The sequence below is a fragment of the Mirounga angustirostris genome, unplaced genomic scaffold (assembly GCF_029215605.1).
Source record: "Mirounga angustirostris isolate CCGP_5_RB_7025 unplaced genomic scaffold, mMirAng1.0.hap1 SCAF_13, whole genome shotgun sequence".
NCBI classification, from domain to species: domain Eukaryota; kingdom Metazoa; phylum Chordata; class Mammalia; order Carnivora; family Phocidae; genus Mirounga; species Mirounga angustirostris.
In genome coordinates, this window is record NW_026991721.1 from 57,319,397 (window position 1) to 57,342,439 (window position 23,043).

Here is a 23,043-nt window from a genome sequence, read left to right on the forward strand (position 1 = left end):
AGCCAGTTATCTTGTTTAATATCTACATTTCTACTGCACTTATCTTCAAAACAGTTTTCTTAAATCTCTTCCAAGTATCTGTACTACTGCTACATAAACAACCCTTACTTAGTACCTAGCTTGGAGAATGAGCTAAAATGCTGGAGAGCCCTCTCTAAAATACAATATAGCAAGGTAAGATTTTTTTTTCCCCAAGAAAACTGCATCTGTATTAAATTATTAATAATATGAAGCTGAATCTAAATATTATTCATCTCTTATTACTCAGTTTTCTCACTTAGTATTTTCTTGCTGTTTATAGTATTTTCTTTAACTGCAGAAAGCTGCAATGAGCCAAATAGTTACCAAAGAATGTTATATGGTTCTAGTCTTTTGTTACTTGTCAATCAAAGGGTCTTCTATGCAGGTCAAGGTGGGTCCAAAAAGGAAAAAAATGGATTCAGCTATCAAGAACTTCTTTCACTTAATTACAAAAATAAGATGCAGATCTTTGGCTTAAATACTACAAACTCCTAAGCTCATACTCACCTTTACGACCAATAGTGAAGTCAGAGACAATGCACTCTCCTTTTTCATTGGTAATTTTAGCAAGGTCATCCATAGATGGAATAGTATAGTAACCAACCTTAGTGAGAACAATACCTATGACAAAAGAAACAGAAAATATAATATTAATTGTAATTGTCCTTACGTAGATGAATTTTCGTATTTATTTTACTTTTTCCATTTTAAAAAGAATAATTTTTAAAATAATCTGAAATAATCCATAACTAAATTATTAAGAGAAAACATATAGGAATAAAAGCATCTTTACAAACTATTATTTAAGATTTTATTTATTTGAGAGAGAGCACATGAGCAGGGTAGAAGGGGGCAGAGGGAGAGGGAGGAGACAACTCCCTCCTAAGCAGGGAGCCAGACACAGGGCTCGATCCCAGGACCCTGAGATCATGACCTGGGCCAAAGGCAGACACTTAACCAACTGAGCCCACCAAACTGGTTTTCTGAGAAACACTATTCCTAGGAGAAACTGTGCTTTTTAGAAAAAGGTTCCTAGTCAAGTAAGTTTGGGGAAACATGAACATGATAGTATGTTACAGGCTCTGAGAACTTGAAAAATAATTAAATCTAATAATCAAGCCTTAACCCAGTGTTTTCCATACTTAATTAATCACAGAATGTTTTCATATGGCACTCATAAACATACTGCACTATGAAAGGCATTCCATAAGAAGAATTCTGAGAAAAGCCTATTTAATCCATTTTTCTTTTATTCCAAAAAAACCCAATGTGGAAAAAACCTGCCTTGACTCAGCGGTAGAGGCAGAACTATAACTCCAAACTCAGTATTAAAAAAAAAAAAATTTACTTAGAGAGAGAGAGAGAGAGCCAGCATGTATTTAGGAGGGAGGGAGCACCAAGGTAGAGAGAGAATCCCAAGCAGACTCCTCACTGAGCACAGACCCTGACACAGGGCTCGATCCCACGACCTTGAGATCATAACCTGAGCTGAAATCAAGAGCTGGACACTTAACTGGCTAAGCCACCCAGGTGCCCCAGGAAGGGAATTTTTTTTTTTTTTAAAGATTTTATTTAGGGCACCTGGGTGGCTCAGTTGGTTAAGCGACTGCCTTCAGCTCAGGTCATGATCCCAGGGTCCTGGGATCGAGTCCCGCATCGGGCTCCCTGCTCTGCGGGGAGCCTGCTTCTCCCTCTCCCACTCCCCCTGCTTGTGTTCCCTCTCTCGCTGTGTCTCTCTCTGTCAAATAAATAAATAAAATCTTTAAAAAACAAAAAAAGATTTTATTTATTTATTTGTGTGAGAGAGAGAGAGAGCACATGAGGGGGGGAGGGTCAGAGGGAGAAGCAGACTACCCGCTGAGCAGGGAGCCCAATGTGGGACTCAATCCCGGGACTCCAGGATCATGACCTGAGCCGAAGACAGCCGCTTAACCAACTGAGCCACCCAGGCGCCCCCCAGAAAGGGAATTTTAAATTGGAAGGTGACAAACAAGGTCAATGAGAAAAATAAGAATAAAAAAGTCTAGACTGGGTATTTGAAAAACAGATGTAGTATCAAAATAATTTCATGCAGATATACACATATATAGATACTTGGATTCTTAATGTGAAAATATAGAGTTGTTTCCTCAGGGCACCAAGTGACAGGAAGATCTATATGAAGGCAATAAGATAATTAGATGCAGAAAAATTTCACAGACACTTCAAGAGTAACTATAAAACAATCCAAATGTTCACTAACAGAGAATAGATAAACCAAGTGTAGCATATATATAATAATGTAATATCACTCAGCAATAAAAAAGAATGAACTGTTGATATATCATGGATAGAATCTCAAAAATGTAGAGTGAAAAAGAGTAGAGACAGTATGATTCCATTTATAGAAAGTTCAAGAATAAGCAAAACTAGTCTATGTGAAAGAAACTAGACTGTAGTTGACTTCTGGGGATGGGGACATGAAAAAACTTTCCACTTTCCATTATATATACCAAGTATGTATGTCAAAATTCATTGAAATAAACACTTAAGATCTGTTTACTTCACTACATATAAATTGTATCTCAGTAAAAAAAAGGAATGAGATTACGTTCATCAAAGCCCAAATGTGATGTTATGTCAACACAGAAAAAATGGCAAGCTGGGTGCCCGGCTGGCTCAGTCAGTGGAGCATGTGACTCTTGATACTGGGTTGTAAGTTTGAGCCCCAAGCTGAATGCAGAGATTACTTAAAAATAAAGTCTTTAGGGGCATGTGGGTGGCTCAGCCATTAAGCGTCTGCCTTCAGCTCAGGTCATGATCCCAGGGTCTTGGGACCGAGCCCTGCATCGGGCTCCCTGCTCAGCAGGAAGCCTGCTTCTCCCTCTCCCACTCCCCTTGCTTGTGTTCCCTCTCTCACTGTCTCTCTGTCAAATAAATAAATAAAATCTTTTAAAAAAATAAATAAAGTAGGAAAAAAGGCAAGCTTAATTTAAGTAACCAATAGAGACACTATAATCTTATAGTTTGTATTATTTGTTTCACGGATTCATTGGGGGAAAAATGATCAATCAGTTCACTGCTGGGGGGAGGGGGAAGCACAGAACTGAGGTGATAATAATTAACCACAGCACCTATACCATTTGAATGCCAATACATTTCAGGCATTATGGTTTCTATACTAATCTAATTCAACCTCAAAAGTTTTATATGATAACTATCACTATTATTTTATTTTATTTATTTTTTATTTATTTTTATTTTTTTATTTGAGAGAGAGAATGAGAGAGAGCGAGCATGAGAGGGGGGAGGGTCAGAGGGAGAAGCAGACTCCCTGCCGAGCAGGGAGCCCGATGCGGGGACTCGATCCTGAGACTCCAGATCATCACCTGAGCCGAAGGCAGTCGCTTCACCAACTGAGCCACCCAGGCGCCCCTATCACTATTATTTTAATTAAAAAACTAACAAGTGGGGCGCCTGGGTGGCTCGGTCGGTTAAGTGGCTGCCTTTGGCTCAGGTCGTGATCCCAGGGTCCTGGGATCGAGTCCCACGTCGGGCTCTCTGCTCAGCAGGAAGCTTGCTTCTCCCCTCTCCCTGCCGCTCTGCCTACATGTGGTCTCTACCTCACTGTCAAATAAGTATCTTTAGGAAAAAAAAACACCTAATAAGCAATCTGAGTTTATAAAGCCAGGAAAAGTATGAAGATAGTCTCTGGCTATAAAATTTGGGATCTTTAAACTATACCTGGATAATTAACAACATGAATTTTAACTACTCCAAAGGTACAAAAAGTAAGTGAATTAATAAGAATCAAACAAAACAGGGGCGCCTGGGTGGCTCAGTTGGTTAAGTATCTGCATTCAGCTCAGGTCATGATCCCAGGGTCCTGCGATCGAGCCCCACATTGGGCTCCCTGCTCAGCGGGGAGCCTGCTTCTCCCTCTCCCCCTGCTTGTGCTCTCTCTGTCAAAGAAATAAATAAAATCTTAAAAAAAAAAAAAATAAGTGAAAAGTGTTTAAACATTAACGTCTATAAAATGTAATAAAGACATTTAATTAAAAGTTCAGGTAGCTGACTTCCAGTAAATTGAAAATCTGTGAAAAGTAAGGTCTCAAATGACTGGTAAAACATTACCCATGTATCAATTTGTATCTAACCTGCTGGATGCATATGGTAAGTATTATTTTCTATTTCTTCTCGGTCATCCTGCAGTGACTCCTCATGAAAAGAGGTCTCTTCACTGCTTCCTTCCAGCCCATTTCGCAAAGCAGCACGCATGTTTAATGCAACAATGGTATCATCCACACTGCTGCTGCTGTTGTGTTTATTTCCAGCACTCTCCGGGGTTTGAGGAATGGGTTTGGCAATAGGGTTAGTATAAAAACGTGACACAAGAGAATCATCATCTCCATCCTGCTGATGGTTCTCATCAACAGGTTTGCTCAGGAAACTGAATCTGAAAAGTAGAAAAGAAACAAATGGTATCTTAGCCCTTTATAACAATGATAACAGCCAACCCTCACTAAACCTTTACTGAGTAATTCTACATATTAAAAATTTATTTAAACTGACAGAGAAAATAAAATAACTTGCCCAAATTAAAAAACTCTAAGTGCTAGAGTTGGGATTTTAACACAGGAAATCTGGCTGTAGATTACACGACCTATTTTCACGATAAGATTACAACTGATCTACTTTCATGAATGAATGAATCTGAGCATCCCAAATATTAGTTAAAAAAAAAAAAGAAAAAGAAAAAAGGCATTCTACTATATAAGGACAAAGAGTGGTGAATTTCAAACTAAAAATTTTAGGTTTTTAGTATTATCATCAGCAAGGTATTATGCTTCATTAAGGAAACATCAACTTAGAATTTTATCCAAGGAAGAAAAAAAAAAACCCAGGAGTGCAAGGATGTATATAGAATTTTTCACTGAGGCATTATTTTGAATATAAGAATACCAAAATAGGGGTTCCTGGGTGGCTCTGTCGTTAAGCATCTGCCTTCAGCTCAGGTCATGATCCCAGGGTCCTGGGGTCGAGCGCCGCACTGGGCTCCCTGCACAGCAGGAGGCCTGCTTCTCCCTCTCCCACTCCCCCTGCTTGTGCTCCCTCTCTCACTGTGTCTGTCTCTGTCAAATAAATAAATAAAATCTTAAAAAAAAAAAAAAAGTTTACCAAAATAATCTAAATGTCCTCCAATGGGGAACTGATTATCATATATTCACCAAGATGGCTATTAAAGTCATTAAAAAAAGAGAAGGCAGAGGGGCGCCTGGGTAGCTCAGTCATTAAGTGTCTGCCTTCGGCTCAGGTCATGATCCCAGGGTCCTGGGATCGAGCCCCGCATCAGGCTTCCTGCTCCACGGAAAGCCTGCTTCTCCCTCTCCCACTCCCCCTGCTTGTGTTCCCTCTCTCACTGTGTCTCTCTCTGTCAAATAAATAAATAAAATCTTAAAAAAATAAAAATTTAAAAAGAGGCAAATGTATTCATAGATATAGAAAGGCATTTATAATAAAATAAGTGGAAATAAGCAGGCTAAAAATATTCTATCAGTCATGCCTAGTCTCTACAATGTATCTATATAAATAAATTTCTAAACTGTAAGAATATACATCAAACTATTAAGGATTATTGTGTATATTTCTACTTCCTCCTTTATACACTTATATACTTATTTTTTTGGTGTAGTTACAATGACTATGCATCACTTTGATAATTATCACAAATAAGACATCCCTTATTTTAAAGGGGGGAAAGGGGTGTCAAATGTATGAGAACCCTGTCCAAAATGACACATGGATATCAAAATAATTACGTAGAACTGAATCAGAAGATCTCCAATAATTTTAAGGTCTAAAATACTCAAAAAGCAAAAACATGATCAATTTCTAGGTGCTCATATCTGTAATACCATGCCACATTCACCAAACTTCATAAATTTTCACAGAATGAATAAATTCCAAGCTCAGAATCTCTTCAAAATGAGAACAGGGTGCTCTACTAGAAACAACCCAAAACAAAATTCGGTTTACCTCTCCCCATTTTCTGGATAATCAGATGGTGAAGCTAGATCTTCTGAATCACGATTAACAGGAGAGAAGAGATTGCTATTGTTAAGGTTTTTCAAAACCAACTTCTTAATGCTCTTCCTATAAAGAGACCAAAACGGGAAAACAAAAAAACCTCAGGCACACATAATTACATAACTAACATTATCTTAAAAACTAGTCGAAAAGAGCATTCTTGTTCAGCCCTTACATATCTAAAAATGACCTAACAAGTTCAACTCACAATGTTTAATACATAACCAGAATATAAGGTCTCAAATATATTACTCTCTGGTGTTTGGAAGAATAAGCTAAGTACATTCAAAACAAAGTGGGAAATCTCCTTGAAAAGTCCTTCTCCTCTGAACCCTGAGCATTCTACCCAGACACTTAGTTAACCCATCATACTATGTCTTATATTTCAGTTACTACTCTAAATAACTTCTTCTTCTTTAAACATTTTCTTCCTTTCTTGACAGGATTCATGACTGTCTCCTCACAGAACCTGGCGTGCTGCCTTGAAGAAAATAGGAAAGAGGCATTTGCTGATTAAGATTTCTTTTTTAAAGATGATGAGAAAGAAAAAGGAGAAAAACCCTGACATCCAATGATGCAAATTTCAGGTGTACATACAGTAGGTTTACTTAAGGCAAGAACCTCTATCATATATAAGCTTCGTAGAGGAGATCTCTTATTCAACCTCCACTTAAAAACTTGCTGGATTGGGGTGCCTGGGTGGCTCAGTCAGTTAAGCATCCACCTTCGGCTCAGGTTATGATCCCAGGATCCTGGGACTGAGCCCAGCATGAGGCTCTCTGCTCAACTGGGAGTCTGCTTCTCCCTCTCCCTTTGCCCCCCACCCCACTCCATTTCTCTCTCTGTCAAATAAATAAATAAAATCTTAAACAAACAAACAAACAAACAAACTACATGAGGCACCTAGATGACGAAGTCGGTTAAGTGTCTGACTCTTGGTTTCAGCTTGGGTCGTTATCTCAGGGTCTTGAGTCCACTTGGGACTCCCTCTCCCTCTGCCCCTCCCTCCTGCACATGTGCTCTCTCTCTCTCAAATAAATTGTTAAAAAAATAATTAAAGAAACAAACTACAAGTAGCAGACCACTCTTGTTTATTTCTAATCTCAACAACTGAGTTATATGGTTAACAATCATCAATAGCATTTGTTCCAAACGCATGTATGCTAGTTATACTTATTATAATGACATAAATATATATTAAATAAGCCAATGAAATAAGCACTTGACAATAAAGAATTGTTATTTCCATGAAAATTAAAACTTGCCTTCCTATTAAATGACAACCTGGGTGACGCCAGAGAGGGAGGATAACTAGAAAACCCAGAGCTCTCTTAGGTGTCAAGAGCCAACAAGATAGTAAAAAAGGACCGAGCCAGCACTCAGGGCCATTAGCACAGCAAGGTGTCTGTTATTTAGGGTTGCTTTTTTCCTGGCACCTTTTCTGATTCCAAGAGGAAGGTTAAAAGGCAGATGGTCTGTTTGACAGTCTTAAAGGACTAGAGAGAGACAAAGACTGGAGTCTAGAGCCACCAAGAGGTTGGGGGCAAGAGTGAATGGTGCTTGTTCTGTGTTGGGACCTGGAAAATCCCTACCCCAGGAGTTAAGAGAGAACTAAAAGTAAAAAACATAAAATCACAAGTTCAACCTTCACTCATCTCAATAAGCACCTATCATAAAAAAGCAAAAATTCTCTGAAAGTCAGGGATGCCTGAGTGGCTCACAGTCAGTTAAGTGTCTGCCTTCGGCTCAGGTCATGATCCTAGGGTGCTGGGATTGAGCCCCGCGTCGGGCTCCCTGCTCAGAGGGGAATCTGCTTCTCTCTCTCTCTCTCTCTGCCCCTCACCCCAGCTCATGCTCTCTCTCTCTCTCAAATAAATAAAATATAAAAAGAAAAAAAAAATCTCTGAAAGTCAGTATCATCATCTTTGAACTCTAATTACTGCCATAAACAATTTTGAAAATATAGTAACTAAAATAAAGTAATTTTTTAAAAAGACACAAAACGAGACAAGGTATTTCTTCAAAGATAAATGGCCAATAAGCAAATGGTAAGATATTGAACATTATTAGTCATAAAGGTAATGCAAATTATAAGCATGAAATACCACTTCACACTCACTAGGATGGCTATAATAAACAAAAGAGATAATACTAAGTGCTGACAAGAAAATGGGAGAAAATGGAAACCTGCATTGCTGTTGGGAATGTAAAATGGTGCAGCTGTTGTAGAAAACAGTTGATAGCTCCTCAAAAAGTTAAATATAGAATTAATGTATGACCAAACAATTCCAATTCTAGATATATACTCAAAATAACTGAAAACGGGGAGTCAAACAGATATTTGTACGCCAATGTTCATAACAGCACTATTCACAGAGCTAAAAGATGGAAACAACCCAAATGTCCATCAACAGATGAATGGATAAACAAAATGTGGTATATCCAAAGAATGGAATATTATTCAGCCTTAAAAAGAAATGAAGTTTTAAAAAATATTTTATTTATTTGAGAGAGAGAGAAGAGCGTGTTTGAGAGAGCACCAGCAGGGGAGGGGCAAAGGGAGAGGGAGAAGCTGACTCCCTGCTGAGCAGGGAGCCTGACGCAGGGCTCAATCCCAGGATCCCGGGTTCATGACCTGAGCCAAAGGCAGACAGATGCTTAACCAACTGAGCCATCCAGGTGCCCCAAGAAATGAAGTTTTGACACATGCTACAACATCATAAATATTAAGAACATTATGCCAAGTAAAATAATCCAGACATGAATAGAATAAATACTGTATGACTTCCCTTGTATTCTCTAAAATAGACAAATTCATGCAGACAGAAAGTAATAAAGAGGTTAACGGGGACTGAAAGGAGAAAACAGAATTATTGCATGTGCATTTTTTTTTTTTAAAGATTTTATTTATTTATTTGACAGAGAGAGAGATAGCGAGAGCAGGAATACAAGCAGGGGCTGGGGGAGTGGGAGAGGGAAAAGCAGGTTTCCTGCCAAGCAGGGAGCCCAATGTGGGACTCGATCCCAGGACCCTGGGATCATGACCTGAGCTGAAGGCAGACGCTTAACGACTGAGCCACCCAGGCACCCTGCATGTGCATTTTTAACATAAAATTGATCACTTTAACCATGGTTTTGTTTTTTTTTTTTAAGATTTTATTTATTTGACAGAGAGCGAGAAAGCCAGAGAGGGAACACAAACAGGGGGAGTGGGAGAGGGAGAAGCAGGCTTCCCGTGGAGCAGGGAGCCCGATGCAGGGCTCGATCCCAGGACCCTGGGATCATGACCCGAGCCGAAGGCAGACGCTTAACGACTTAGCCACCCAGGCGCCCCAACTTTAACCATTTTTATATGCATTTTACCACAATAAGAATTAGTAATTTTTAAAAAACCTTAAGTAAAATACAAGTGATTCAGACACACATTTGTAAAGGCTGTTAAATATTAAAATGGTTAAAATAAGGGGCGCCTTGAGCTGTTGGTTAAGCATCTGCCTTCAGCTCAGGTCATGATCCCAGAGTCCCAGGATCAAGCCTGGAGTCAGGCTCCCAGCTCAGCAGGGAGTCTGCTTCTCCCTCTGACCCTCCCCCCTCTCATGCTCTCTCTCAAATAAATAAGTAAAATCTTTTTTAAAAATGGATAAATTTACGAAAACTGTAAATGTGTTCATTTTTTATGATATTAGAATTTAAGGAAATAAAGTAACCAAAATATTCAAACAAAAAAAGGGGAAAAAATCAGTATGAATATAAAAGACCTAAATGATTAGCAAGTTTGGTCTAATTCAAGATCACCATACCCAACAACTATAAAATACATATTCTTTTCAAGTGCAAATGGAGTATTTATGAAAACTAGCCATATGTTGGACCATTAAAGCAAGCCACAAATTCCAAAGACTCAAAATCACCTGGAATACCGTTTTTGCACATAAGCTAGAAATTAACAAAATGATCACTTAAAAATCTCGTGTTAAGGGGCGCCTGGGTGGCTCAGTTGGTTAAGCAACTGCCTCCGGCTCAGGTCATGATCCTGGAGTCCCGGGATCGAGTCCTACATCAGGCTCCCTGCTCAGCAGGGAGTCTGCTTCTCCCTCTGATCCTTCCCCTTCTCATGATCTCTCTCATTCTCTCTCTCAAATAAATAAATCAAATCTTAAAAAAAAAAAAAAAAAAATCTCCTGTTAGGAATTTACACTCGTATATAACCCAAGGCTCAACACCCCTGGCCATAAAAATCAGAAAGAATTTTATTAGCATGTATAATCATTATCTGAATGGTAAGAGTACTCCATATCAAAACTTAGAGAATACAAATACAGCTGAACTAAAGGAAAATTTTTATCTTTAAATGCATATATCTGGGAAGAAGGAAAGCTGAAAATCAAAGAGCTACGTATCCACTTAGAAAAAGGACAAAAAATTAAATACCAAAAAAAGGGAGGGGGAAAGGAAGGAACTAAAGACAAAATGAAATGAAATGTTGGTGAAAATATAAATAAAATTAAAAATGAATAAAACAGAAAACAATCAGAAATGGGAGCATCAATAAAAGCCAAATGTTAGTTCTTTGAAATCACCATGAGAAAAAGAGAAGGCATAAAAAAAACCCTTGTCAGAAATGAAAATGTGGATAACTCCACAGATTCTACTGAAATGAAAAAGACAGTAAGGGTATTTTTTTTTTTTAAGATTTTATTTATTTATTTGAGAGAGAGAGACATAGTGAGAGCAGGAACACAAGCAGGGGGAGTGGGAGAGGGAGAAGCAGGCTTCCTGCCGAGCAGGGAGCCCGATGTGGGACTCGATCCCAGGACCCTGGGATCATGACCTGAGCTGAAGGCAGACGCTTAACGACTGAGCCACCCAGGCTCCCATAAGGATACTTTTTAACAACTTTATTCCAATAAATTCAAAATTTTAGTTAGTTGAACAATATAAAAATATAACTTGCCAAAAGTTAATGCAAAAAATTAAAAGCTTAATAGCCCTATAACTTTCATATAAATTAATAATTAAAAGAAAACCCAAAACCAAGAACAAACCTTACTAATAAATATGACTTCAGGACCCTATGTCTTCACTGGTACCCTACATTTATTGAAAACAAAAACCAAAAAAAAGGGCCTATCTTACATAAACTCCAGAAAAATAGAAAGAGAAAATACTCCCTAATTTGTTTATAAGGTCAGCATAAACTTTATACCAAAACCAGGTAAGAAAGGAACATTCACGCCAATCTAAGTGATGAACACAATGGCAAAAAAACTCCTGAACAAAATTTTACACAGTGAATCCTAACAAGCAAGGAAGTTACCAAACACTCTCAGAGCCTGTGTGGGAAGAACTTAGGAGAAACCTAAAAAAAGGGCCTCCACCTGCCAGAGATGGGACAACTTGGCAATCATAAAAAACACCAGATCCAGCAGACTGAAGCACAGGAACCAGGGTGGGGGATTGATTAAATATTTGACAAGGGGCAATCCCTTCAGGTCCCCTCCCTCCTTAGGAGCTTTGTACCATCACTTTTGCTATTGCTCAATAAATTGCTCAACAAACCTTGCTTTGCTGCCCCCCAACAAAAAAATTCTCATGAAGAATATACTTACAACTAGAAGACAAGGAATCAACAAAAAACGTAAGAATAGTGCCAGGCAAAAGTGAAGAGGACCAGATCAGGAATATCAAGTTAGACAGGTACAAAGAACGTAAGTATAGAAACACTATTGTGGGGCGCCTGGGTGGCTCAGTTGGTTAAGCAACTGCCTTCGGCTCAGGTCATGATCCTGGAGTCCCTGAATCGAGTCCCGCATCGGGCTCCCTGCTCAGCGGGGAGTCTGCTTCTCCCTCTGACCCTCCCCCCTCTCATGTACTCGCTCTCTCTCATTCTCTCTCTTTCAAATAAATAAAATCTTAAAAAAAAAAAAAAAAAGAAACACTATTGTGGTAAAGCAAACCTATGTGACTTCAAAGACTAGATTTATTTCAACAATGAAATACTTCATAAGTAAAAATAAGTAGCAGATTCATGTATTTTGCCATAGTTATGTCACTGCCCTCAACTGGCGTATAGGAATATAGCTATAAAGGTACATAGGAATAAAATTGACTTTTATGTATTGAACTTGTATCCCACAAACCTTGCTACATTTACTAGTTCATAACTGACGTAAACTGCACATACTATATTATACAATTTGATAAGCTCTGTCCTCTGTATCACCAGTGAAACCATTATCACAAACCAGAAAAACAACATAGTCATCATACCGAAAAGTTTCCTCATACTCCTTGTTATGAACCTTCCAAAATCTCTCCTTTCTACCATCGCCAATGACTTGTATTTTCTAGTATTTTAAGTAAATGGAAAAGAGCTCTAATTTGGTAAATGCATGATAGAATACCATTTGGTCAAGTTAAGTCGTGTCTGAAACAATCATTCAAAAGAATACTGGAGGGGCGCCTGGGTGGCTCAGTTGGTTAAGCGACAGCCTTCGGCTCAGGTCATGATCCTGGAGTCCCGGGATCGAGTCCCACATTGGGCTCCCTGCTCAGCGGGGAGTTTGCTTCTCCCTCTGACCCTCCCCCGTCTCGTGCTCTCTCTTATTCTCTCTCTCAAATAAATAAATAAAAATCTTAAAAAAAAAAAAAAAAAGGAATACTGGAAAATAACATTATATCCACTTGAAAAAAAAAACAGGCATATTTAAAACCAGAAACATAGCAAAATATTCCCTCTGCCCAACAGTCCTCCCTATCCCTCTTTTTTATTTTTATTTTTTTAAAGTAATCTCTATGCTCGGGGTGCCTGGGTGGCTCAGTTGTTAAGCATCTGCCTTTGGCTCAGGTCAGGATCCAAGGGTCCTGGGATCGAGCCCCGCATCGGGCTCCCTGCTCAGTGGGAAGCCTGCTTCTCCCTCTCCCACTCCCACTGCTTGTGTTTCCGCTCTTGCTGTCTCTCTCTGTCAAATAAATAAATAAAATCTTTAAAATAATAATAATAAAAAAATAATAAAGTAATCTCTATGCTCAACGTGGGGCTCGGAACTCACAACCCTGAGATCAAAAGTCACATGCTTGACCGACTGAGCCAGCCAGGTGCCCCTCCCTCTTCAGTTTATTTTTATTTATTTTTTTAAAAGATTTTATTTATTTGACAGAGAGAGAGATAGCGAGAGCAGGAACACAAGCAAGGGGAGTGGGAGAGGGAGAAGCAGGCTTCCTGCCGAGCAGGGAGCCCGATGTGGGACTTGATCCCAGGACCCTGGGATCATGACCTGAGCCGAAGGCAGACGCTTAACGACTGAGCCACCCAGGCGCCCTCCCTCTTCAGTTTAAATAACACATCCTCAGAGCAGCTTTCCTTCATCATTCTCCTATTAGTCTCCCCTACAGTGGCAATCTCTACCACTGCTCTCTGTCACTTGTGCTTAGTGTCAACATCTCTCTCCCCTCACAGACTGTGAATTCAGTAATGGAGGAATGTGTCTTGTTCGTAGCTGCATTCGTAATGCCTACCACACTTGGGACTTAGTAGTTACTTGATAAATGTTTGTTGAATGAAGGAAGGAACAGATGAATCAAAGAATATTTTCAAATTTACCATTCAGAATAAGTAAAATACTAGCTTGCTCTATAGTAACTTTCCTCTGACTAGTATGAAAAGGCAAAAGGAAAAAGACACGGCACTGATAAGGTTCTCACACTGTCAATCTACCAAATTCATCTTTCAGAGCAAACAGAATACTGTTTCTAGGGGTAGCCATACTCCTAAAGTCCTTCATGAATCCTTTACCCTCTGTGGTATTATATGGCAACTGTTTACAGAGTATAAAGTGATAGCCCAAGGCTTGGTTAGGAAGTGAATAGGGGCATATGCCATTTCCTTTAGATAGTTAAATACAGTTAAGATTAAATTCTAGATTCTAACAAGGTGAGAGCATAAACTCAAAAGACTTTTACAATCTCCATCCCCTCTTATCCGCTGGCTTAGATGATCTCCATATCCTATAGGGAGGGAGCCCCTCGATCCTATAACCGGGATTCTATACTCTTATTTAGCTCCTTTTATGCCTCCTAAGATGCATTCTTTTTCTTTCTTTCCCCAAGACTTATTTTTAAATAATCCCTATACCCAACATGGAGCAAAGGTACCTACCTATATAGAGCTTATGTTCTAGAGGGAAAAAACAGACGAAAAACAAATATTTAAAAAAATAAATATTAGAAGGTATGAGGAAAAAAGAGAAAAGAAAGATGATAAGAATGTGGGAAATGCTGACAAGAGAAAAGATGGGTGCAATTTTAAACAGATGGGTCAGAGTAGTCTTCGTTGAGGGGATATGTGAGTAAACAGTGAGGGTTAATATATGGACTTACAGGGAGAAGTGTTTCAGGCAAAGAGAACAAGTATGGCAAAGATTGAAAGGCAACGGCATGCCTTTCCTGTCCTAACAGTGGCAAAGAAGCACTAAAATTAGAGTGGAGTAAACAACAGAGAGTAGTAAACGTCTTCACAAGAAAGTTACCAAACAAGATCAGATCTTACAGCACCTTACACACCACTGTAAGGAATTTGGCTTTTACTCTGAGTAAAATATGAACCACCACAGAGTTTTGGACAGAAAAGTGACATGATATGACTTACACTTCAAAGAGACCACTGTGCTGGCTATATTTAGGACAGAATGCAAAGGGGTAAGGGTAAAGCTGGAAAGATCAGGAGAATATTGTAGTAATTCAGTCAAGAGATGATGATGGCTTTGAGGGATGCCTGGCTGGCTCAACTGGTGGAGTATGTGACTCTTGATCTCAGGGTTGAATTCAAGCCCCACATTGTGTACAGAGATTACTTAAAAATAAATCTTGGGGAAAAAAAAGAAAAAGATGATGAAAGCTTGGATCAGGGTAGTGAGTAGCAGTGAAAGAGGTAAATTGGTCAGATACTAGGTAATTTTTGAAGGTTCAACAAAGAAGATTTGCTGATGCTTCAGATGTGGGATATATGAAAGAAGTTAAGGATGATTCCAAAGTTTCTGGCCTGAACAACTAGAATGATGGAAACACAGTTATCTGAGATAGGGTAGGCTATGGATGGAACAGGTTTGAGGTAGAAGATTAGGAGTTCAGTGTTGGCCATGTTGATTTTGAAATAAATGTCTTTTAGACATCCAAGTGGAGATGTTGGGTGGGGCTGGATATAAAAATCTGTGGAGTTTGGGAGAAAAGTCTGGGGTGGAGATTAAAGGTTAGAAATCATCAGACTAGGGGCGCCTGGGTGGCTCAGTCGTTAAGCGTCTGCCTTCGGCTCAGGTCATGATCCCAGGGTCCTGGGATCGAGCCCCACATTGGGCTCCCTGCTCTGCGGGAAGCCTGCTTCTCCCTCTCCCATTCCCCCTGCTTGTATTCCCTCTTTCGCTGTGTCTCTCTCTGTCAAATAAATAAATAAAATCTTAAAAAAAAAAAAAGAAAAGAAAAGAAATCATCAGACTATAAATGACTATAAATGACATATAAAGCTATGAAACTAAATTAAATCACTCTGGGAGACAGTAAAGAAAATGTGATCAAGAACTAAGCTCAGAGGCATTCCAATTTTAAAAGGCTGAGAAGAGGAACCAGCAAAGGAGACAGAAGGAGCAACCAATACAGTAGGAAGAAAACCAGGGGGCTATGGGGTTCCTGCAAGCCAAGTGAAGAATCAAGGAAAGAGAGACGAACTCTCTAAAATAGTTCTGATCTATTAAGCAAAGACTGTTGAGAGGAAGAACGCAGAAGTGGAAGCCAGGAAGGAGATAGAGGTGGTACTATTAGCAAAATGTATACCTTCCCACCCTAATCCTTTCTGTGCCAAAAAAATTCCTAAATACTGGGACATAAACATGAATAATACACTGTCCCTGACTTCAAAATAGTCCAATTATGTGCTAAGAAATGTATAAAATTGGACTTTCCATTTTTTCTGAAGTACCAGCCCACTATATATATATATACCTATTTTTTTTTTTTAAGATTTTATTTATTTATTTGAGAGAGTGAGTGAGCGTGAGCTGGAGGGAGAGGGAGAGGAAAACAGGCTCCACACATAAAATTACGTAGAGATATTCTGAATTGGTTTGGCCAATGTAAGTTTTAAGAAAAAAGTGTCTTCTGCTTAAAATTATGTAAGCACTAAAATCTCAAAATAAAACAAAAAAACCTGCATATTAGTAGAACAGTAAAAATATTTTTATGTTAACCATGGTTATCCTTGAAGAACGATCAGGCCACTTTTATTATTTGTGATATTCTCTATTTTTAAAATTAAAAACAGGGGCGCCTGGGTGGCTCAGCCGGTTAAGTGTCTGACTCTTGGTTTTGGCTCAGGTCACTATCTCCTGGGTCACAGGACAGAGCCCCGGGTCAAGCTTCCGGGGTTTGGGCTCCGTGCTCAGTGGGGAGTCTGCTTGAAGATTCTCTCCCTCTACCCCCTTCCCCTACTCGAGCATGTCCATGCTCTCTTTCTCTCTCTAAAATAAATAGATAAACAGATAAATCCTTAAGCAAACAAAAACCTAAATTTACAACATTTGTACTACATTTAGGTAAATACATATTATTTTGTACTTAGTTTAAATTAATATTTACTTTTAATTTATGTTAACAAAAATAAACTCACTTGGGCATGAATGCTCCATTGGCTAATGATGGCTCATCATCATCCAGCCCATCGAAGAGATGTGACTTGGCTGTGCCTGTTGTTTGTAAAGCCTTTGGTCGAACTCTGGTGGCAGGGCGGGGTGTTAGTTTATAATGAGTAGGTGTAGTGAGAGCCTTCTGGGCTGCTGGATTTGTTGGTTTCAATCTCTGAAAAACAAAAGCATCAAGGAAAATTCCAGTTTAACTCAAATGCATTATTTGGCCTTAAAAAAAAATCTTAACATAATTCAAATGTCTTTGCCATTTATCCAACTAGATACCTCTGTGTATTTTTCAACTAAACCAAAAATCTTTAACTTCAAAATAAACTGAGATGCACCATGAATACTCAACTGTGCAATCCAAATCACTCTTTAAAAAATGGTTATTAGCTGGCATGTATTCAGTATTTAGTAAACATTGGTAGTTGCCATGAGTCAAACGCTAAGTACTGGCAATAAAAATAATGAAATCACTTTCCCTGATTTTTGAGGAAATTACAAGTTAGTAGAAGAGACATACAACTAAAATAAGACTTTAGGTTGATTTTGATGGCACCTTTATTATTTTCTGTAACATCTGCTGGATGTTATACATTTGTTTTCCTACTAAACATTATACATGGGATTATATAACCACTTGAAACAACAATGTCTAACATATAAAACCCTGTCACAGTTTATGTTTCTCTTTACAATGCAAACTGTTTATACTTCAGCAACAATGAACATTCCTAGATCTTTTTTGTGATCTCTCACAATTGTGTGTCATTGCTTGGAATGTCTTAACCTAGATCTACCAACTTCTCCATATATACTCAAAAAAAGTTAAATGTTACCTCTTTTGCAAAGCCTTATCAAACTCACCCAAAAGTCTACGCTCTTCCTTAACATAATATTCACCATTTTAACGCAAACTCTTCAGGGGGGTTTAGTATATCTACTAAGTTATGCAAGAATCACCACTATGATCGGGCTCCCTGCTCGGCGGGGAGTCTGCTTCTCCCTCTGACCCTCCCCCCTCTCATGTGCTTTCTCTCTCTCTCATTCTCTCTCTCTCAAATAAATAAATCTTAAAAAAAAAAAAAAAAAAAAAGAATCACCACTATGTAAGTCCAGAACATTCCCCTCACTCCAAAAAGAAATGTTGTGCCTCCCAATTCCAGTTTCCCTAGGCAAACATGAATCTGTGTCTCAATAAATTTGCCTATTCTAAGCATTTTATATGAATGGAATCATGTGGCCTCTTGTGTCTGCCTTCTTTCACCCAGCATAATGTTTTCAAGGTTCACCCATGTTGTATGTAGCACGTTATCAGTACTTCATTCCTTTTTATGGCTGAATGACATTTCATCATATATATGTGTGTATATATACACACACACACATTTTGTTTATCCATTCACCCGCTAATGGGCTATTTTATTACTGTATTTACTATATTGAGCTTGAGTAAATTTAAACACATTAACAGGGGCGCCTGGGTGGCTCAGTCGTTAAGCCGTCTGCCTTCGGCTTGGGTGATGATCCCAGGGTCCTGGGATCGAGCCCCTGCATCGGGCTCCCTGCTCCACGGAAAGCCTGCTTCTCCCTCTCCCATTCCCCCTGCTTGTGTTCCCTCTCTCGCTTTGTCTCTGTCAAATAAATAAATAAAATCTTAAAAAAAAACCCAAAAACACACATTAACAGATCCAATCTTTTTTTTTTTTTAAAAAGATTTTATTTATTTATTTGACAGAGAGAGACACAGCGAGAGAGGACCACAAGCAGGGGGAGTGAAAGTGGGAGAAGCAGGCTTCCCGCCGAGCAGGGAGCCCGATGCGGGGCTCGATCCCAGGACGCTGGGATCATGACCTGAGCGGAAGGCAGGCGCTTAACGACTGAGCCACCCAGGCACCCTGTCAGATCCAATCTTCTGACTAAATAAATAGCAAGCTCTTAGAAGATAAGTTCTTGTTTTCATTTTGTATCCTCAGTACTGAACACAGTGACTAGCACATATTTAGGCCTATAATTATGCTGCACAAATAACACATAATTTTCTTTTCTTTTTTAAAGTAGGCTCCATGCCCAGCATGGAGCCCAATGCAGGGCTTGAACTCATAACCCTGAGATCAAGACCTGAGCTGAGATCAAGAGTCAGACACTTAACTGACCAAGCCACCTAGATGTCCCACACAAACTTTTCATCTAAGCAAAACTTGTATTTATGCAGCATGTTAAAAAGCACTTTAGATTCCTATCTTATCTTTATATCTAGTTATAGGGTTAATTCAAAAAACCAGTGAGGGAGAAACGAGATGACATAAATAACTGAGCAATAGTACCTGTAGACTAACCAACTTATTATAAATAAGCCAGGTATGCATTATCTCACTTAATTCTCAAGATTAAAGAGTATTACTATCCCCATTTTACAGATGAAGAAACACATTCAGAAGCAGAAAGACATGCTCATTATACATGGTAACACAAGGATTAAACAGACCAAAGCCTACTTTTAACCCACACCACAGTGAGCAGAAGATCATTTCTTTGACACTAGAGCATAAAAAATTAAGACAAAGTTAACTGTAGAAACCAGGAGAAAAGATACTGATATGCCACTTAAGAATATTATGATTTTCAGGGGCGCGTGGGTGGCTCAGTTGTTAAGCGTCTGCCTTCAGCTCAGGTCATGATCCCAGGGTCCTGGGATCGAGTCCCGCATCGGGCTCCCTGCTCTGCAGGAAGCCTGCTTCTCCCTCTCCCCTCCCCCTGCTTGTGTTCCCTCTCTCACTCTGTCTCTCTCTGTCAAATAAATAAAATCTTTAAAAAAAAAAAAAAAAAGAATATTATGATTTTCAGAAAATCAGCCTCTCTGAGCCTTAGTTTGCTCAACTATAAAATGGGAATAATAAGATATGCCTTATTTCAGGGTTACTGAAAAGTCTCAGCCCTCACCTTCAGTCCAGTGTTCATTTCACTATTTTAGTCATGCTGCCTTCCAGATACAGCAAACATAATGTATCTCCTGGCTCAGTGAAAAGCACAAATAATGTGTCTTAAAAACTTAATTACATCTAACTCTGCTTAAGCTATATATTAAGAAATTATATTCTCCACATTTAGTTTCTCTTGATCTGAGAATAAACTTTACAAAAGCATCCTTAAAATCGGAGGGGTAGACGAACCATGAGAGACGATGGACTCTGAAAAACAAACAGGGTTCTAGAGGGGAAGGGGGTGGGAGGATGGGTTAGCCTGGTGGTGGGTATTGAGGAGGGCACATTCTGCATGGAGCACTGGGTGTTATGCACAAACAATGAATCACGGAACACTTCATCTAAAACTAATGATGTAATGTATGGGGATTAACATAAGAATAAAAAAATAAATATTAAAAAAAAAAGCATCCTTAAATTTACCTCTTCTTTCTTCTTAGGGTCTGACATGGGATTCCGGAAGAGAGGAGAGTCTCCAAAAGGTGAGTACGTTAAACTATTGATGTGCTGTTGGAGAACAGCTTGCTGGGCAGCAGAAGCATTGGGATCTGTCAAAGCTTTTTGGAAAAAAAGAAAAGAGAAAGGAAGATGTCAGTCCAGGGATCCAATGCAATTAGAGCAAGAGAACACAGAATCATTTTGGAGACGTCTTCAAAATGTTCAGACTCACTCAATGGCATTATTGGTGGAGAGCAGAGGAGCAAACTGTGAAGAAAATCAACAACCAAATAAACTAATGGGTAAAAGATACGAAGAGGCATTTCATAAAAGACAACACACAAAAAATTTTACTTAGGTGTTTGTTGTCACTAATAATCAATGAAATGCAATTTAAACAACCTTGAAGAAATATTTTATATCTACCTCATTATCTATTAGTTGTATATGTATCAGCTGTATCAAAAGAATTATAGTCTTTGACTTCCAGACACATTATAAATTGACTTACTCTGTCTAAAAGAAACAACAACAGTACATAAAGCAAATACTGTTTTTATATTTTTTAACCTACTCATATCAATCATGGAAATTTAACCCAAGGGTTTAAACAAACTAGAAACAAAGAAATGTTTATAAATATTCAATAAATATTATCTATAATTGTTAGGACTTGAAAACAACCTATACCCAACATTAATAGTTGTAAAAATCATGATACATCAACATGGTGGGTTAAATAGTTATTAAAAATAATAACAATGTGTTTCACGGTGGAAATAAGGAAGTATCTTTGATTTAATTTAGTAAGTAAAAATTCCAGAATAAAAAATATTAAGTATACTAAGACTATTGAGGAAGAAAGTGGAATACAAAAAATGAAAATGGCTGTAAAGGTGTCCTTATATGTTTATTATTTACATTTAATATTCATATTCAAGTAAAAATTGAAAGAAAAAATATCACTCCAATTAGTCTAATTTTCTTTTAAAGTGTAAAAACATGTCATTAGTCACAGAGAATTTAGGGAACAGAAAAGGAATGATGATCTATATCACACACAGTAAAAAATAAACAAGAAAACCCCCACAACTATCTGCATTATACCCTGATTGATGAAGAAACCTCTTTGCAAAATAGTTCCAAATGATTAAAAAAAATAATAATAAAATCACACCTAAATAATTTTAGCGATTAAAACACTTTTTTCCTTTATAAGTGTTTAAAACAAGGCTAATGCCAAAACATAATAAGATAATCCACAATGAAGGAATCCCTCAATCAAAACATTTGGAAAATTTTAATACAACAGGGAGAAAAAAAGCACAACAGCAACAGCAGCAACAACAAACCCAGAACAGAGCTAAAGCTTAAGTAACGAAAAAGGGGTAAATCCACCTTAGTCAAATTAAGCTTTCTTAAAATCAGATGTATTAATTAAATACTAAAACTGTGGGCGCCTGGGTGGCTCAGATGGTTAAGCGTCTGCCTTCGGCTCAGGTCATGATCCCAGAGTCCTGGGATTGAGTCCCGCATCAGGCTCCCTGCTCTGTGGGAAGTCTGCTTCTCCCTCTGCCTCTCTCTCTCTCTCTCTCATGAATAAATAATAAAATCTTTAAAAAAAAAAAAAAAAACAACTAAAACTGTATGCTAATATGTAAGGGGAAAGTACAAGTTTGCTCAAGACTGTGAAACCCAGAGGAGATGTCAATTTAAAGAGCATATAGCAAATCATCCGTATGATGTTCCTAAATCCAATTTAAGTATCAGTGAGGAAAAAAAATATAAAAAAGTAGCTTCAGTACAGAGTGCCACACAACAATAGCATAAATGTTATTCTATGGACTATTCAAGGAGACTCAAGAAAACCTGGAAGTTTTTGTAAGAATTCTAATATTCACTAGTCAGTCTATTACTTGACAGGCAATTATGCATTAAAAATAACACTGACATGTACCAGCTGATCCCATCATTAACAAGTATAATAGGTCACCCCATCTGGGCTTACTCAAAAGAATAAGAACTCCTTTAACAAATCCGAACGTAATTAGGAAAGTGTGTGAACAGGATGTTTTTATTTTTGTATGCTTAAATATGAAATATTCTCTAAGTTAACTGTATTATTTAAAAATACAGATAAGAGAGCTGGTATGTTAGCAAAAATAAGAGAACAATCAAGCATAAGCACTAGTTAAGCTACCATTTGTGTTACAGTCAATTCCGGTCACAATAATTTGAAAACATACTGAAAAGCCACATCATGACCAAATGATTAAAGGCACAGGAAAAAGTATAAAAAATAAAGTCTGAGAATAGAAAAACCTGATGATATTTTATCTGGAAGAAGGACAATAGGGTTACTGCAAAGAAACTGTACCAGACTGGTTTGCTTAGCTTAGGAGGTAAAAGTAGAACCACTGAGTGGAAATTCTAGGGAGGCATGTTTTGGTTTCTAAACAACCTGAACAAAACAATGGACCAGAATGACTTGGAAAACTGTAACTGAGAACTCCCACAGTAAGAGAGGACTCACATAAGCACTAAAGCACCTTCCAACTAACATCCTATGATACAAAGATGTACATTCTAAAAGGCAATACGGCTACTTTTAAATGTGTGGTAACAGTACCATATGTAACTGTAGTATTAAATGCTTATATCAGGAACTTTTAATTGACTTCAGAAAAAGATGCATTATCAAAAACCATTCAAAGGGTGCCTGGCTGGCTCAGTCAGAAGATCATGCTACTCCTAATCTCGGGGTTGAGTTCAAATCCCACGCTGGGTGTAGAAATTACTTAAATAAATAAATAAAAAAATTTTAAAAACCCAAACTATTCAAAACACTATCCAGGTAA

General features: G+C 38.2%; 1 protein-coding gene across 10 annotated transcripts in view; it reads right to left on the minus strand.

Annotated features, from left to right (window-relative positions):
* NUP98 (nucleoporin 98 and 96 precursor) overlaps window positions 1-23,043 on the minus strand; it is a 120,627-nt gene that overhangs the window by 48,501 nt on the left and 49,083 nt on the right. For all 10 annotated transcript variants that reach the window (XM_064577001.1, XM_064576999.1, XM_045894309.3 and 7 more), the window contains 5 exons: window positions 20,171-20,304; window positions 16,745-16,932; window positions 6,037-6,153; window positions 4,158-4,456; window positions 529-642 (listed from right to left, as the gene is read on the minus strand). In XM_064577001.1, the coding sequence (XP_064433071.1) occupies window positions 529-642; window positions 4,158-4,456; window positions 6,037-6,153; window positions 16,745-16,932; window positions 20,171-20,304 (852 nt within the window). The remainder of the gene's footprint in view (window positions 1-528; window positions 643-4,157; window positions 4,457-6,036; window positions 6,154-16,744; window positions 16,933-20,170; window positions 20,305-23,043) is intronic.